The 16,282-nt window shown below is 48.7% G+C and overlaps 1 protein-coding gene across 2 annotated transcripts in view; it reads left to right on the top strand.

Annotated features, from left to right (window-relative positions):
- LOC146246765 (AT-rich interactive domain-containing protein 3B) overlaps positions 1 to 16,282 on the top strand; it is a 36,657-nt gene that overhangs the window by 14,272 nt on the left and 6,103 nt on the right. For both annotated transcript variants that reach the window (XM_084682157.1, XM_084682156.1), the window contains exons 3-4: positions 4,624 to 4,701; positions 4,974 to 5,046. In XM_084682157.1, the coding sequence (XP_084538283.1) occupies positions 4,624 to 4,701; positions 4,974 to 5,046 (151 nt within the window). The remainder of the gene's footprint in view (positions 1 to 4,623; positions 4,702 to 4,973; positions 5,047 to 16,282) is intronic.

The raw sequence follows: 16,282 nt of genomic DNA, 5'->3' as shown, positions 1-16,282 counted from the left end.
GAAGGAGAGGGGGCTCCCCTGAACCAAGTTGCGGGGTGATGTCAAGCTGTGGGGCCTAGTTTAGCCTCATCTCTGCTCCTCGGGCTGTGGTGCTGCCTGAGGATGATGAGTATTGACTGCTGCTGTGTAAGATTGCGTCCAGAGGGGGTTGGGGAGATCCCCATGTTTGCACATCCACAGCTATTGATGGGACCTCGGCTCGATGGCCGGCCAGGCCCCCCGGGGGACTGAGCCTGTGGGAGGGGCAGATGGAACAGGAGATCGCTGGCAGAGGTGGAGGGGTGGACATGAGGATTGGCGGGTGGAAGCTCAGAGGAGAAACCCAGCTCCGGCATAGAGGAGGCACATGCTGGTGCTTGATGAGCATTGGAGCTCAAGTCGGGGCTCCTTGGAAACCCTGCTAACAGACTCAGTTAGGGTACTCTGGTGGGAAACCCTCTGACGGACAGGCAGGCACCCCTGCCTGTCTTCCCCCACCCCAACCTACCTCTAATAGTCCTCTCTCATCTTGCGGGTTATCCACCACAGTCACATCGCACATTTTTTATCAGGCTCTTAGGATTCATGCAATTCTACAGGTTGGCCTGTTTAGGTGGTGCTCAGTGGTGGAGCACAGTCTGTCGATATATTTACCTTTGCATTGACCAGCGCAGTCCACGCCCCTGCCCTCCCTTTCACTAGACCCCTCCTCTCTCCATCAGATGTCCCACTACCCTCTGTGGGATGGGAGGAGGAAGATCACATGATCTTTATTACGAACGAGCTCCTTCATACAATGATGGCTGCTTATCAAATTGGAAAACTGCTGTCAATATCCTGGCCAATCAATGATGTCCCTTCCCCCTCTCCTCTAATAGAGCAGCAGCCATTAACCTCTTCCTGTGCTAGCTCGCCTGGCTCCACCAAAATGGTGGCTGCCAGCAACAAGGCTAAACATTTGCTTAATTACAAAGCAAATGTTTGGCCTTGTTGCAGGCAAATTCAACACTACTATTATATTGGTGTTGAATTTGCCCTCAGGTACGGTGTGTCTGTTTGACTTGTTTAATGGTAGTTAGTGAAAATGGGAAGATATGCAAATGGTGTGTACACATCTACTCCAGCTAGTCTGCAGTGTTTATAATATGGATTCACTGGATGTCTGCAGGCAGGGTTTTGTGCACTTCGAAGCTCTAAGCTGTTTTCTTTTACCTTTGTTTTTCCAAACACAACATTCTGTTGGTTTTAGGAAATGGACTTCTTTCAATCAAAACTTTTCCCTAAGGGTATTTCCTCAACCCTTCGAGCTGCAGCAAATCGCTGTGCTTTAGCAGGTAATCCTCTTTTGGCTCGACCAAACCTTATCATGGTCCTTTGTCAGCAGGACAGGGATGTGATAGGATAGATGCATGTGAGGGGGTGAATTGTTAGTTTCCTCCCACTGGCTGCATACTCAGATGTAGACCCATCTAGTGCCCGTCATTGGGCTGTGCGCCTGTCACTCACATATTGGGTCATAATGTGATTAGCCCACCCACCGCCTGGCCAGTTAACCTTCTAACAGCATTATGTTGTAAGAGGAAGAGGGGGTGGATGGGAGAGATGGATTGAGGAAGATGGAGGGGGTTATAAATCAGCATGCACACATCATTTTTCAATTTATTTCTTTATTTAAATTTTTCACATTTAATTTGTGTATGTACATAACTCGCACATCAACTATCTTCAGCCTGCAATCCTGTGTTTAGTGTGTGTAGGGGGTGTTGCAATGGGTTTATGTACAGCAAAGGGTGGAGTGGCTACTCTGATGAAGGGGCCAGATATGACCAGTCATAACAAAGGGAAAAAATCCCCCGCCCCCCAAAAAAGTATTGAATGATTCACTAAGGAGGAGTCAACAACCTAGCTTTAACATTCCTCCCCTGACCAAGGCTCCATTCACAAGAGCCAACACGTCTGACAAAGGTGTTGCTCAATGGTAGAGTATTTGACTACAGATGTAGAGGTTGTGGTTCAAATCCCCCCTGTCCATCACTTTGGATAAAAGCGCCTGCTAAATGATTGCACACAACAGTACCATGAGACCTATTTAATGTCTGTTAGTTGTTGTTGGTGAACTCCGTGGCAGGCAACCCGGCGTTTTGTAAGCTGTGTGTGATCTGATTTGTATATCTGATCTGATTTGCAGATCACACACAGATCCCCCCCCCTACGTTGGACCTGAAGTGCAAAAGACCCCCCCTAATATGAGTACATCCCCCAAATGAACCCCCCCCCCCCCCCCCCCCCAGAGTTACGTGCACCAGGACATTTATTTGGGTATGAAGCATGTAGCATAGGCTACTTATGCAACAGCATAAATTGCGTGTTAAACGTAAACATCGATTGCCAAACAACAAGTCCACGTAACTCTGTCATTATCATGAACTTGATCGTTTTGGTTGGAAGGAAAGAGGAAACATTTGTGTTAACAATTCAGAGTCATGACACTACTCTTATAATCAGGGTCATTCCTATGAAACAATCTTAGATATGCTGTTAACGTTTCACAATATTAAAATAAGTACAATGCACACGCTAAAAACACAGTTGAAGGAAGCAGGACTTGTCAGAAGAAAGAACTAATAGTCAATATAACAAAATGCCACAATGACAGAGTAACGTGGAACAGGATATAGTTGTTTGGCTATGGAGTTTTACATTTGACACGCAATACTTTTGCATAAGTATCATACTATTTGCCACATTCTTCGATGGCCAAACAAATGTCCTGGTGCACGTAACTCTGTCAGGCTATTGCATTTGGTACTTTTGTCGATCAATTTCTTATCTTGTTAGTTAGCCTACTGCATCCAATCAGCGCTGAAGTGTAGTACCTACCCTTTCCGTTCAGAGTTAATGTAATTTCGTTTTCCATTTGGGGGAGCGTGTTTTTGTATTGGGGGGAGGTGAACAAGTCATCCGATTTGGGGGGAGTTGACTCGTTTTCGGGGGGGGGGGGGGGGGGGGTTTCATTTGGGGGATGCACTCATATTAGGGGGGGGGGTCTTTTGCACTTCAGGGCCACCGTACCCCCCCACACACACACACACACACACACACTCAGTAGAAAATAGTCAGACAAGAGCTGGGGTCAGTGTGCAGGTGGCAAAGCTGGCCCTGCCTGTGCTGTCACACAGACCTTTGTCACTGCTAATGTGAGGCACACCTTGAACCCCCTGCTCTGTCAGGGAAGCACAGAGTGTCCCTGTGTTTGAGGCCAATAACCCAACAGTCACTAACTATTGTCAATATATCACATGCACAATTTTTATATGGACCAGATAGGAAAGCTTGTTAGAGCGTTAATGGCCTTGTGCAAACACACATGCACACACACGCACACACACACACACACAGTAGAAATACACACAAATGAAAATGATATAGCTCTGTAGTTTTCCATCATGCTGGCCGAGGGACAGGGTACAGTCATGGGAACTGATAGTGATGCATCATCACTGCCTGGTTATCAGGAAGGCTGGGATGAAAACGTACAGCATTCGTAAAGATTCTGTTAGAATTATCTTTGTTATAATCGTTTGTAAGGGTTAAACTTTAACAAAAGAAACCAAATACAGTGTGCAAGGGTCAATAACATGATGTGCTTCCATATGCACAGTCTGGATGAAGCCTGTGAAGAGTAATCTATATAACTTTGGTACTGGACATTGGCACCTGTAAGTTATTTTGATAAGAGATAAGTTGAAGATATGGATTCTATTGGTTAGTCAATCTGTCCTGTACTCCGAAATATGTCCACGGTTGCTAAACCATAACAGCATGATATATGGAATATTTGACATGGATGTAGCCAGCAATGTATGGTCATGTTTTTCTTGAGGTTTCTGGCTTTTCAGACCTCTGCTGTCAAGGTTATTATGGACCTTGGTAACATTTGACCCCCAGGCTCTAGTGTTCAGGACCTGGGGTCCATCTGCCCAATAGGCTCCCTGCTGAAATCATATTGGTCCTGCGGCTTTAAACAATCCCCTTCACTCTGAAGGAAACTTGTTTTGATATCCACTGCCTCCTTTAACAGCTTCTGTGTTTAGGAGTGACATTCCTGCTTTCCACATACCATGGCCCTCCTCCTCTACCTCCTCGGCCCCTATCTCACTCCCCTCCTTCCATCCTGTGGGGCCTTTGGCCCCCCTTCCTCCTCCGCACACCCCATTAGTTGTGTATATGTGTGTCACTGTCACCCCAACGATGTGTGTGTTTGTGTTTGCTGAGGGAGCACTGGCTGGCCAGCCCCCACAGCCAGCCTGCCTCCCTCTCTGTCATTCTGCTCACCTTAGCCCTTGTGAACTTGGCCGGTTGGGTGGACTTCCATTCCACTCGGTAGTCTCCCGTTGTGAAAGAGGTTTTGGGTGGGTTGGGGCAGGACCCAGATGCTGGAGTCCTATTGTCCTATACTTGTCTATTGCTCTTTAGAAGGGGGGAAGAAGGGAGAGAAAGTGGACCGGAGGGGGAGGGAGAGGATAGGGAAGCAGAAAAGGGACACCACAACGAGGACACTTCACTGCCCAACTTGTGCGCCAACATTTTGCACCTCTGCTGATGTGCGAGTGTGTGTAACTGGTTGTCCTCTTGTCCGTGCAGAATGGCAACGCGTCCTGGGGGGACGAGGCTGACAGTGGCAGAGGGGGGAGAGGAGAAGCCTCCAGAGACTTTGCCAAGGTGAGATTCAGACACCCATCGTCAACACAGTGCAGTGACGTAATACACAAACAAACAACTCATAGTATGTTAGTAGTCTGACAGATGAGAGAGCCCCTAATGACAAATTACTTTGACTTTAGGCCACCACTTGACAAGCCGGTTTGTCTATGTTGAAACGTACACTACATCAGTATGAGTAGAAGTAGATGGCCTCACACAAAGGCATTTGAAGAAGTATTTTGTGTACACGATTCCTAAGTGACTGGTTGATTAATGACTGTCATTCGCAGCTGTACGAGTTGGACAACGACCCCAACAGGAAGGAGTTCTTGGACGACCTCTTTACCTTCATGCAGAAACGAGGTGAGAAACCACAATGTCTACTTCCACCTGCGCCCGTTGTCACATACTGTTTTAGGGAAGCCTTTCACTTGCCTTGACACCAAAACCTCACATGGTGGGTGGGGCCCATTGCGATCCACTTTATCTTCCAATTCACAGAAACACAGATATCACAATATTTATACGCACAGTTCGGAAAAAGAAGAAACTTGTGCTTTGAATTCGAAAGAAGAGATGTTGAGGTTTCCAATATTATGTGTGGAGGGTGTTTGGCAGCAGATGTATCTGGCTCTCTCTGTCCCCCCTGACCTCTCGTCTCCACTCCGCCAGACCTGACAGGACCTGTTTAGGCCCTGATTAATTCACTCAGCAAACAGGCCTGAAGACTCTCTAGTCTGACAAGCCTGCCTCCGCTCCGCTCCGCGCCTCTCTCTCTCTCTCTCTCTCTCTCTCTCTCTCTCTCTCTCTCTCTCTCTCTCTCTCTCTCTCTCTCTCTCTCTCTCTCTCTCTCTCTCTCTCTCTCTCTCTCTCTCTCTCTCTCTCTCTCTCTCTCTCTCTCTCTCTCTCTCTCTCTCTCTCTCTCTCTCTCTCTCTCTCTCTCACACACACACACACATCTATAGACACTGACACACACCCACTGACAGACACGCATACACACACATAAATGCAGACCCACACATCCTTAATAACACCCACACATCCACATGTAAATGCTGACAGACATAACTACACATCACAAAGATGTACTCAATGGCATGAATTATATACACCCATATGTACACAAATATTGACATAGCAACACAAGTAGACGAACCCACAGTGACACTCCTTGGCCCAGTGAAAGCAGTAACCAGGCAAAACTCGTTTAAGGGGTGACGTATTAGTCTGGTACTGAGAGGAACTGTCAAGACCTTGTTACCCTGTCCCTCTCTTCTTCCTCTTCCACTCTCGTCTCTTCTCCTGCTCTCCTGTCCTCTCTATTCTGTCCTCTGCCTCCTGCATTTTAGGCACTTTCCAGTGCACTTATAGGAGCCTACAGATTGGTAGTTGACCAAATGTGAAGCCAAATACTTGCATAATTTCTAAACTAAGGTTGTTTGGAATATTCCAAGATAAATAACATTTCACAACATTTCAAGATGACACGCGGTAGTTTTCACGATGAGGACGTGGAGTAGGTGGGCGAGCAACCCCCACCGCTCTCTTTCTCAGCACTATCTAGCTATCTGTGGTTCAGTCCAGGAGGTCAATGCTTTTAGCCTGGGGGGTGTCTCATCACACCAGCACTGACTTGTGTACCGGCCGATCAGTTCATATCCTTGAAAAAGACACAACCCAACCTTCTCCTGTCTTTCTCCCTCTCCATCTTTCTCTCTCTGTCTTGCACTTCTCCTGCAATGAGAGGTACTTGGGTGACCTCCATTGTCCTGCTAAATTGCGGCCTCAATCCCAGCGTACAAATTGCTTGGCTGGCTTCCCACTCTGCTTTTAGTACTGTTGGCTCTCAGCATGTTGACTGTGTAAGAGCCAGCACTAGCATGCTCTTGTGTGTGTGTGTGTGTGTATGTGAGTGTGTGTGTGTGTGTCTGTTAGCACTAGCATGCTCTTGTGTGTGTGTGTGTGTGTATGTGAGTGTGTGTGTGTGTGTCTGTTAGCACTAGCATGCTCTTGTGTGTGTGTGTGTCTGTTAGCGCTAGCATGCTCTTGTGTTTGTGTGTGTGTGTGTGTGTGTGTGTGTGTGTGTGTGTCTGTTAGCGCTAGCATGCTCCAGTGTGTGTGTCTGTTAGCAATAGCATGCTTTTGTGTGTGTCTGTTAGCGCTAGCATGCTCTTGTGTGTGTGTGTGTGTCTGTTAGCGCTAGCATGCTCTTGCGTGTGTGTCTGTTAGCGCTAGCATGCTCTTGTGTGTGTGTGTCTGTTAGCGCTAGCATGCTCTCTCTGTTCACCTGCTGGGCCTTTGGCTCTCGTCTCACTTCTGACCCTTATGAAGGCGTCAGATCAGATCATTTATTGGAAATGATTTAGGCTCAAATTCATTTAAATCAAGAAGCCATTCATTTAACATGACGGTGTTTCATATGTGATGGTAGGGCAGTGTAAGGTAGGGAGGCCAAGACAACGTGAGGTAGTGATGCTAGGGCAGTGTAAGGTAGTATGGGTCTGAGAGTGGTCTGCAGGAGACAGATTAAGGAGTGTTTCCCGGCTCTCAGCAGCAGCAGGGCCCCAGTCCCTGAGAAGAGGGAAATAGCGGAAGGAAATCTTACCAGGGAATTCCATTTCCTCCCTGAGTGCTTAAAAACAGACGTGTGTGTGTGTGTGTGGGGGGGGGGGGGGACTGAGTTACTTTTCTTGGTGTGTGTGGGATGGCATGGACTTTTTTTGTGCGCGTTTGCATGACGGGTTTCTTTTTGTGTGTGTTTGTGACTCTATGCTTCATTGTGTGTGTGCGTGTGTGTGTTCATCGCTGAGGAATTTCCCCAGCTGTCCTAAACACCTCTGGTTGGTGAAGAGGCCCATTGATAGCCCCCTTCCCAGTACCCCATACTCACAACCCCACCACTGCCGCCCAGGGCTGGGGGAGGGGGGCGGGCGGGCAGCCCTTGCCGGCATCCACATTATTATTTGACTTGTCCATTTCAAAACCAGCTTCTTCTCACCCCCGCAGGGAAGGGAACAAGAGTGGAGCTTCCAACCCTTCTGTGTTGCTTTCATCCCATCTCCAAGGTTGCGATTAAGCAGATGGGTGATTGTTTGTTTTGTTTTGACACCCACTCCCTTTAACCCCCTGCTCTGGGGCTTCTGGCATAGGGGCGGGGGCCCGAGGGGGGAAGGGGGCGTGCGAGTAAGTGAGTCTACGGCACCTACGGGCACTTTATGGAGGAGAAGGGAGGGAGTGGGGGAGAGAAAGAGAGAGAGAGAGAGAGAGAGACAAGAAAAAGGGGAAAGGGTCCAGAGGAGTGGAATGCCTGTCAGCGCTGTCCACTTGTGATGATTAATGGAGCGCAGCTCTGATGGACAGAGCGAGTATGGGAGACTTCTGTTCAGGCCCTCACGGCAAGAGGGGGGGGGGGGGGTTAAGACAAGTGTTCAATGCCCCCACCACCAACACCACTACTGTCTACCCCCCCCCCCCCCATCCACCTCCTGCCTCAGAAAAACAGTCCCACCCCCATCCCCACCTGGAGGAGAGTGAGTCTGCCCTTCCCAGTTGAATTCCTGTTCACCGGGAAGTGTCCTCCGTCTGGTACTGTTGGATGTCATCCTGAAATCACCCTGCTTGTTGAGGGATCTGGGCTGAGGGTAATAGCATCTAGAGCCAGAGTTATTTTAGGGAAATCCCTCTGTAGTAGACTTAGGTGTGCTGCGTTGTAATACGGTAAGCCGGCCTTGTCAGTGGTATTTAACACCTACAGCCTGGACAGGGCTTGAGACAGAGGGAGAGGGAGGGAGAAAGGGAGAGATGAAGAGTTAATTGTTGGAGATTGTGCCATGTCCCTATGAACTGGCTGGCTCAGTTCCAAGTAGTGTTTGGTAGGTTAGCGACAGTATGGCCTTTAATCGCCTTAATGTTCTCAGGCTGTTGCCTTTTCAGAGGAGAAGGGGCAGGGGGCTGTGTGTGTGCGTCTGTGTGTGTGTGTGTGTGTGTAACCCGGTGGCTGTGCTGGTGACGGCGTGGGAACAGTGTCCATCCCAGCAGGGCTCCAGAGGAAGTCCCCGTAACTGTAACCCAAGAGACCAGCCTGCTCTGTCCACACCAATTACACCATGAACAGACTTATGTGTGTGTTAGAATCCATCAGCCCTCCAAAGCCAGCATAGCCCTTGCATGCGCGTACATGTTCACAGCTACTGTGAATCCATTTTTTTTTTTTATGAAAGCTTATTGGAAATGTCTTGAGATATGCCAACACCAAATGCCTGCACCAAAAATGCAATCCCTTAAATATTGTATTTATTTTAAGGACGTCCACTCACACTCAACAGACATACACACAGAGAGGAACTTTCTTTGGCCAGATTGTTACAGTTTATTCTTTTTCCTGTGAGTTTCTGGAGGTGTTTCATTGAGGAGTTTTAGGAAAAAGGGTTTAGCCAGATGGAACATCTGGCCATCCTGTTTACTGGCTTTATGGTATCAGACTTACAGACAACTGTCAAACCTGTTGAGACCAGCTAGCTAGGCCAAAGGTGTGAATAGTTCAGCATATTCATCTGTTGTCTTTTCAAGCTGTCTGAAACCTTTACTTTGAGCCTGGATTCAGTTTTTCACTAGAATCCCTGCCATGAACACTGAGTGAACAGTGAGTATGCAGATGAAATTGCAACCGATCAAAAAAATACATTTTAATTCCAAATAGTAATGTCTCTTTCTCTCTCTTTCCTACTCCCCCACTCTCCCCTCCCCCTCTGTTTATTGTGCTACAGTTACAGCCACCGAAACTTGATAACACTGTGGGGGATAGGGGTAGGGGGGAGAGGCGGCTGGGGAAGAGGGGTTGTTGAGGGGGGAGGGGCTGGATTAAGGAGGCCCTCCTGTCCTGTGCAGGATGATTAATGAGCCCCTAAAAAACTTGGGGCCTCCCGGCCTTTGATACGGGCAGGGGCTGATGGACGGCAGACAGGACAGGCCGAGTTTGCCGCGTGTCGGGGGGGGGGGGGGGGGTAGGGGGGTTGTTAGGGGGGCTAAGGGATGGACAGAGCAGACGGTGGAGAGGAGTGGGTGGAAGAAGGGTGAGAGGGAGTAGGGGAGAAGTGGGAGAGAGAGGGGGGAAGAGGGGAAAGGAGGCATGGGGGGGGGACATGAAGGGAGGCATCAGGCTTGCATGTGTGAGATACAAAGTTTGATTCTTTATTTTCCCCACTTAAAGTAAGTGATCCGTCACTGGGCAGACAGACGGGATAGGCAGAGAGACAGACAGATAGGTAGAGAGACAGACAGATAGGTAGAGAACCAGACAGGCAGGTAGAGAGGCAGACAGGGTGAGAAATAAACAGCAGAAAAGTAGGCAGATAGACAGACATGCAGGCTGCCTGGGCCCGCAGGCCAAGGAAAGGGTGTGATATGTGAAACACAGCCCCACAAAGATACAACCACGCCTTTCTAATAAACGGCCCCAGACAGGAGCCCAAAAGGGACACTATTCTTAGGGCGAGACATTTTTCTGTTTAAAGATTAAAGATGTGGTCACGGTGTCGACATGTTAGAAGCCTGAGATTATCTAGGCCATTTTCAACTCAGCCCCACCCAGCCCTGCTAAATTACAACCCAGCTGTGCTCATCCAGTACAGTGGCATCATACTCTGCTTCCCATAACACAAGGAAATAGTGGGTTTCCTCGTCTGTGGGATGCCAGGTTGGAGTCAACAACTCAAGATTATTTGTTTAGTTCCTAACCAAATCGGTCCTGCCTTTTTTTCTTGCTTCCTGTCCTTTGTGTGTGAGTGTGTGTGAGTGTGTATGTGCGCATGCATGTCTGTGCTCCCTGTCATTTCCTCAATAAGTCAGTCAGTCAAGCAGAAAGCTCCCTCATGTTGTTAGATGGTGGCTTCCCTCTTTAATTATGGACATCTTGGACAGGGATTTGGTCTTCCAAGCTGCCGAGCTTGGAGAGTCTTTATCAGTCACCAGTCAACGAGCAGACCAGGGGAGGAGGACTGCCTCACTGTCCCCCTCCTTGTGTCCCTCCTTGTCCTCCTCTCTGCCGGTGCTGTCGTGCAGCTCTCAGTCGATGTTTCAACCTGTTTGTGAAGCCCACTGAGAGTTGAAATGTCTCTGTCTCTCTCTCTCTGTCCATTTCTCCATCTGTGCGCTGTATGTCGAGGGGCTCAGTGTTTCCCTGCCCTTCACACTCCAGTGATGGATAGCACTGAACTCCTTTACTGCACCCGAAGGACGATCCCCCCTCCCCCCTTCAGCGCCTCCTCTTCCTCCTCTTCCTCCTCTTCCTCCTTCTACAGTAGCACAGCTTAAGGGCTTTAGATGCTACTCCGACTCAGTTTACAGATGGGCGGGCGGATGGATACGGACGGATACGATTGACTCTTTTTCATTTATGGTTCTCTCCGTAGGCTGTGAGCTGAAAACAATTCACCGCCAGAATAGGTGAACTGTAGGAGGTGGCGCAACGGAAATGATGCCGTTAGCGGACCAATCACAGCCAAGGAGGTATCCGTAACTATCCGAAATTAGGGCTTTCGGAGAGGGCGTTCCACCTAGAGGAAGGTGTTCCCATGTGTCAGTTTTTTCGAAAACGGAGTACCCTAAATTGACCTTTAGCGCAGCACAGTTCCATAGCAGGACTGTATCACTCAGCAGGCCTGGAGTCTGCCATGCAGGACACATGGGGTTTGACTGAAGGGTTGAGGGAGGGGAAACAACAATATAGAAACGACTGGAATCTTCTACTGCATTTATGACAGACACACCCATCCACTCAGTGGTTTCACTTCCCCTTCCTTGTTTCTCATCCAGAAGAGGGACATGTAGTTTGGTAACCTCCTCAGGACATGATTGTGTGTGTTTTCAGATCAGCTCCATGGTTACCTATCTTTCCATCCTCCAGAGCTGTCTCCTCCTCCCCAGGCCAAGGCAGCTGATGCCTGGGGTATCGATCTGCCCAGCAGGCCTCCAAATGAGGGTCGTCAGCTGATAGCTTTATCTGTCAATCTGAGTGTCCATTGATTGGAGCAGTTAGCCAGCGTGGTGTGTTATAAGGAATTGTGTGTGTGTGTGTGTGTGTTTGGGTGAACGGGCCCCCCCCCTGGGACCTGTCAGTGTTGCACCTGCCAGTTGAGACATCTTTCTCTGTCCATGCTTACTCTCTAATAGAAGTGTGTTAAACCACCTCATTGGTCCTTGCAGTTTCTGACTGACTGCTGACTGTCATTGGAACCCAGACTCCGATATAGCCCCCCATCCCCCCCCCCCCGTCCCCCCACCTTTTTCTATTCGACCAAATATTTTGGCTTGCAAAATAGTTTAGTTCTATATGGGCTTTTGTACCTAAAACGTATGTACATAGATGTAGTCATGGATGCGTGGATGAATGTGCCCCTCCCCCTCTCACCTTTCTGTCACTGTTGACCCGGGTCTGGGGTGTCCGAGCCTGTCGCGCCCTGAAGAAAGCAGGGGACTGCAGGGACTTGGGTTACAGTTGGGTTGGCCGTCTCACTTTTCGTGCCGTCCACCCTTTTCATCCCCTCTCCCCTCCCTCATTCACCCCCCTTCCTCTTCAATTCCCCCTTCCCCCCCCATCTTTCACCAGGTGACCCATCTTTATGACCCAAGGAGAGGGGGTCGTATTTCTCTGCCTCCCTTACTTGCACCTCCCGCCCTCTCTATCCCTCTCTTTTCTCTTCTTTTTTTCTTTTTTTCCCACCCTCTTTGCCACTGTCTTTATAATCTACTCTTTCTACAGCTTTTCCTCTCTCTGTCTTCCGTTGCCCCCCCCCCCCACACACACACACACACACACACACACACACCACCATCCCCTGAGCTCACCCACTTTGCTGTCATCCGACTAATTGTTGTTGATGGGATTTAAGGATTATCATCTACTTTTTGGACCTGGGCCGATTTGGAGTCGAGTGCTTCCAGTCTCAGTAGATACAGTCCTGGAAAGGTGACATGACCAACCTGAGGACAGAGTCTTTTTCTCTACTTATTTGAGATTAAAATCGATCGAACACATCAGAGAATTGATGTCATTCACTGTCAGTCACTGTTGCTGACACTGTTGCCACATTCCTTTCATTCATTCTCTCTCTCTCTCTCTCTCTCTCTCTCTCTCTCTCTCTCTCTCTCTCTCTCTCTCTCTCTCTCCACCTGTTGCTAGTGATATAGTTGCTTGCTATGTGTGGTGTAATCTTAACCTAGCATATCAAGCGACGTGGGTGTGTGTGTATGTGTGTGGGAGTGTGAATGTATGTACGCACGCATATATATCTCTTACCACTTGATATAAATTGGTGTGTCATGTGAGTAGCCCTCCCCTGACTAAAGATAGGGATAGATTCCACCCCCTTTGCACAGCTTTACCTTCTATGTCCCTGACATTTAAAATAAAACAAACCTGGGTGTGTTGGTTGGCCTAGCCCCTGACAATGCTGTCTAACGCTCAAGCCACGAACATGTAAACGCTGGCCGAGGAGGTTTGGGACTAGCATAAACACACAGTGGAAGTGCAGGGTCTGAAAGGACTCAGACAGTGACAGAGCCAGGAGGCGAGGGGCCCCATCATGGTGGCTAACACCTTTCTCAGAGCGCGTCATCCTGTTTTTCTTCAGCTAGCTTTTAGCTGGGCCCTCTTCCTTTCTTCCCTCCCTCCCTCCCTTCCTCTCTCTCTGGGAGGTACAGATGGGGGTCCCAAGTTGAAACCGCTGAAAAGTGTGTCCTGTAAAGATCTTTTTTTTTTTTTTTTTTTTATGCTTTCTCCTGCCCCTTCTCTTTCTCTCGTCTTTGTTGTCTTTCCTCCCTATCCTTCCTTCCTCTGCTCCCACCCTTCGTTGCTCTCTCCGTAGTGGGTCTTGAGGAGGTGTGGTCTCCTGGTAGTGAAACCTCACACCACAGAGTCAAGCATTCGGTGAAAAATTCATTTCCTGCACCCTTGCTTCCAGTCTTCCCTTGGCCTCTCTGTTAGAAGGCTGTCACTCCAGCTCTTAATTATTTAAAGAATGCCAGTAATGTGAAATCAGCAATATTTAATTTAGCACAATGGTGTCAGCACCGGACCATTAATTTATGATAGGACCCTTTAATGCAGACAGCTGTTTCCCTCCAAAAATAGGTCAAGGGTCACATGTGCTGACCTTGTTTTTTTCACATTGAGATGGAATATGTCCTTGGGACAGTAGGGATGGGTAGATTGGGTTGAACTGTCATGTGGAAATGGAACACCTCCATCCACTATCACGCTACCGACCTGAACCAAGTGGTTAGATGTGTATGGAACTGTCCTGCTGGATCTCTCTCTCTCTTTCTCTTTATCTCGCTCTCTCATATCTCTCATGTTGCATAGTGCTACAGGCTATACTGACAGCTGTGCCTTAGTATATGGCTGTTGTCTGTTATGTGAGAGCCGACCCCTCGCTACCCATCCTGTGCCCCTCCCAAATTCAGGCCCTTCACTAGGCTCTACTGGGGAGCTCTGCTCTGGAATGAGCTCTGTTCTAAAGGCTCTGTGTGGAGCTCTGCTCCGAGCTCTGCTCAGGGGCTGTAGAAGTAGCACACAGGAGGAGGAAGGACTTAGGGAGTGGTCCGTGGGGGCCCCAACCATGGCACTTCCCACCCTTCTGACCTCTCAACCCCGGGGCCATTAATCACCCTGCTCCTGATGGCCTTGTCCCACGGGGGGAATCAGTCCAGGGCAAAGGATGATGGGAGGTGAAGCCTGTAGCCAATTACAGACCGCTTCAGAGCCACAGAGCCGCACGGACAGGAGGAAAACGACCAATAGCGTGGCCTGAATGAAGGCTCCATGAGCTAATGCCTCTGCTGAATATAGCCTCTGATATCATGGCGGTGCAATGGAGTGGTTCTGTGACCTCGAGCTTGGCAGTATAGGACTAAAGGTGAACAAGGCGAGTAAGGTGTTGGAGTCTCTGAGCCTGTGGGCTCAGAAGGACAATGCTTAGGGACTGGACCAGAAGTCACAAACAAGCAAACAGTCGTTGCGCATGCTTTTGTCCAAGATCTCTCCCATTTGGTTTGACCAGGATGGATCTTTTTTTGTTTGTTGTTTTGTGTGTGCCAAGCCTGCTGCACCTGGCTTTAAGGGATTCTTCCACATTGGCACTATATTTGTGTGTACGCGCGGGATGATGCGGGCCGCGGCAGTGCGGGCGTGAGCGAGTGGTGGAGCCTGACTGCAACGCCGCCATGGCAGGACGGCTCTATTGTGCCCCGTCTGCTGCCTGGTCATTGTCCCGGGGGACTCAGTGCAAGCCCGTATGAAAACCTGCCTTCCTGCTGACCTGCACTTTAATTCACACATCAATAACCCCTGGCCAACCCCTGACCCCTGTGCTTGTACTAATTGTTCGATGCAGGATTGATGTCCAGCGTTGCATTAAATAACTGCCTGTGTGGCGGGGGTGGGGCGCCTTTCAAATTCCTGTGTGTGTGTTCTGGAAGCCCCTGTGGACTTCACTCAGAGCTCTGGTACAACGAGACCGTTTTGCCAGCCAGCCTGAATGAAAATAGAGAGAATTAAGAGAAGGTTAAAGAGACAAAGAAGAGATGACATAAGATGGGGAGCATAGAGTGTTGTAACACTCAATACAGGGTGTGTAGAGTTTGGTTGCATTCCTTGACCACAGAGATATCATAATGTACTGTATAACAGTCATTAGCAGGAAGGGTCTGTTGAGCTGTCGACTCTCCCCCCCCCCCCTGCTCATCACCCTGCTCAAAGCCAGGGCCGTTGTTAGACATAAAACTCTACTGGGGCACAGGCCCCTATTCATATCCCTTCTTTTTCCTTTATTTTTTTTTTCAAGCTTGCTGCGCATAATGCCCTACTAGGTTATGGAAACTCCCCTTGCTTAACCCACTAAACAACAGTTCAGGGACGCAAGTTTGTTATCAGCTTTGGCAGGGATATCAATAGTTAATGCGAGCACGCACATTTTCTTTGCATTCATTTGAGCGCAAATACTGTTTTTTTGAGCTTCATGTAATATAGTTTTTTTGCCGAGTCCAACACCTGGACTTTGTGCATGCTGCAGTGGCTATTTGGCAAGCTCAGAAGAGCGCACTGACATGGAATTCTGCGGACATCGGTTTGTGTTTTTGGTTAAACTGCTTTGATTTTACAAGCATTGATTGGGGTACTGCATGTATTTTTTCCGGGATTATCAATCGAAATGAATGCACTGACTAATAAAGTAAATTGTTCAAACTTTAGATTTTACTGGGGCACAGCAGATTTATACTGGGGCACGTGCCTCAGTAAAAAGGATCTAACGATGCCCCTGCACAAAGCCATGTGCCCCCCCCCGCCCCCCCCCCCACACCTATCTTTTAACTGCAACCCACCACCAGCAATAGGTCCCTATGCAAATGGGTCAATCAAAGACAACCTGGCATGGTCTAACTGTTGCTAACTTGAGACATCAAATCAGGGCTAATCCCCTGGGTCACTGATCACATTGCTTTTTGAAAAAGACATTAATGGGTCTTATTCCAGGTTAAGAACAGCCTTGGGAACTTAGGGATTGGCTTGCATTAACCTGCTCTCACAAATCCTGCACAG

The sequence above is a fragment of the Hypomesus nipponensis genome, chromosome 19, assembly GCF_054491055.1.
Source record: "Hypomesus nipponensis isolate SF chromosome 19, ASM5449105v1, whole genome shotgun sequence".
NCBI classification, from domain to species: domain Eukaryota; kingdom Metazoa; phylum Chordata; class Actinopteri; order Osmeriformes; family Osmeridae; genus Hypomesus; species Hypomesus nipponensis.
The sequence above is the reverse complement of the archived record's forward strand: the minus strand, read 5'-3'. Positions and strand labels throughout refer to the sequence as shown.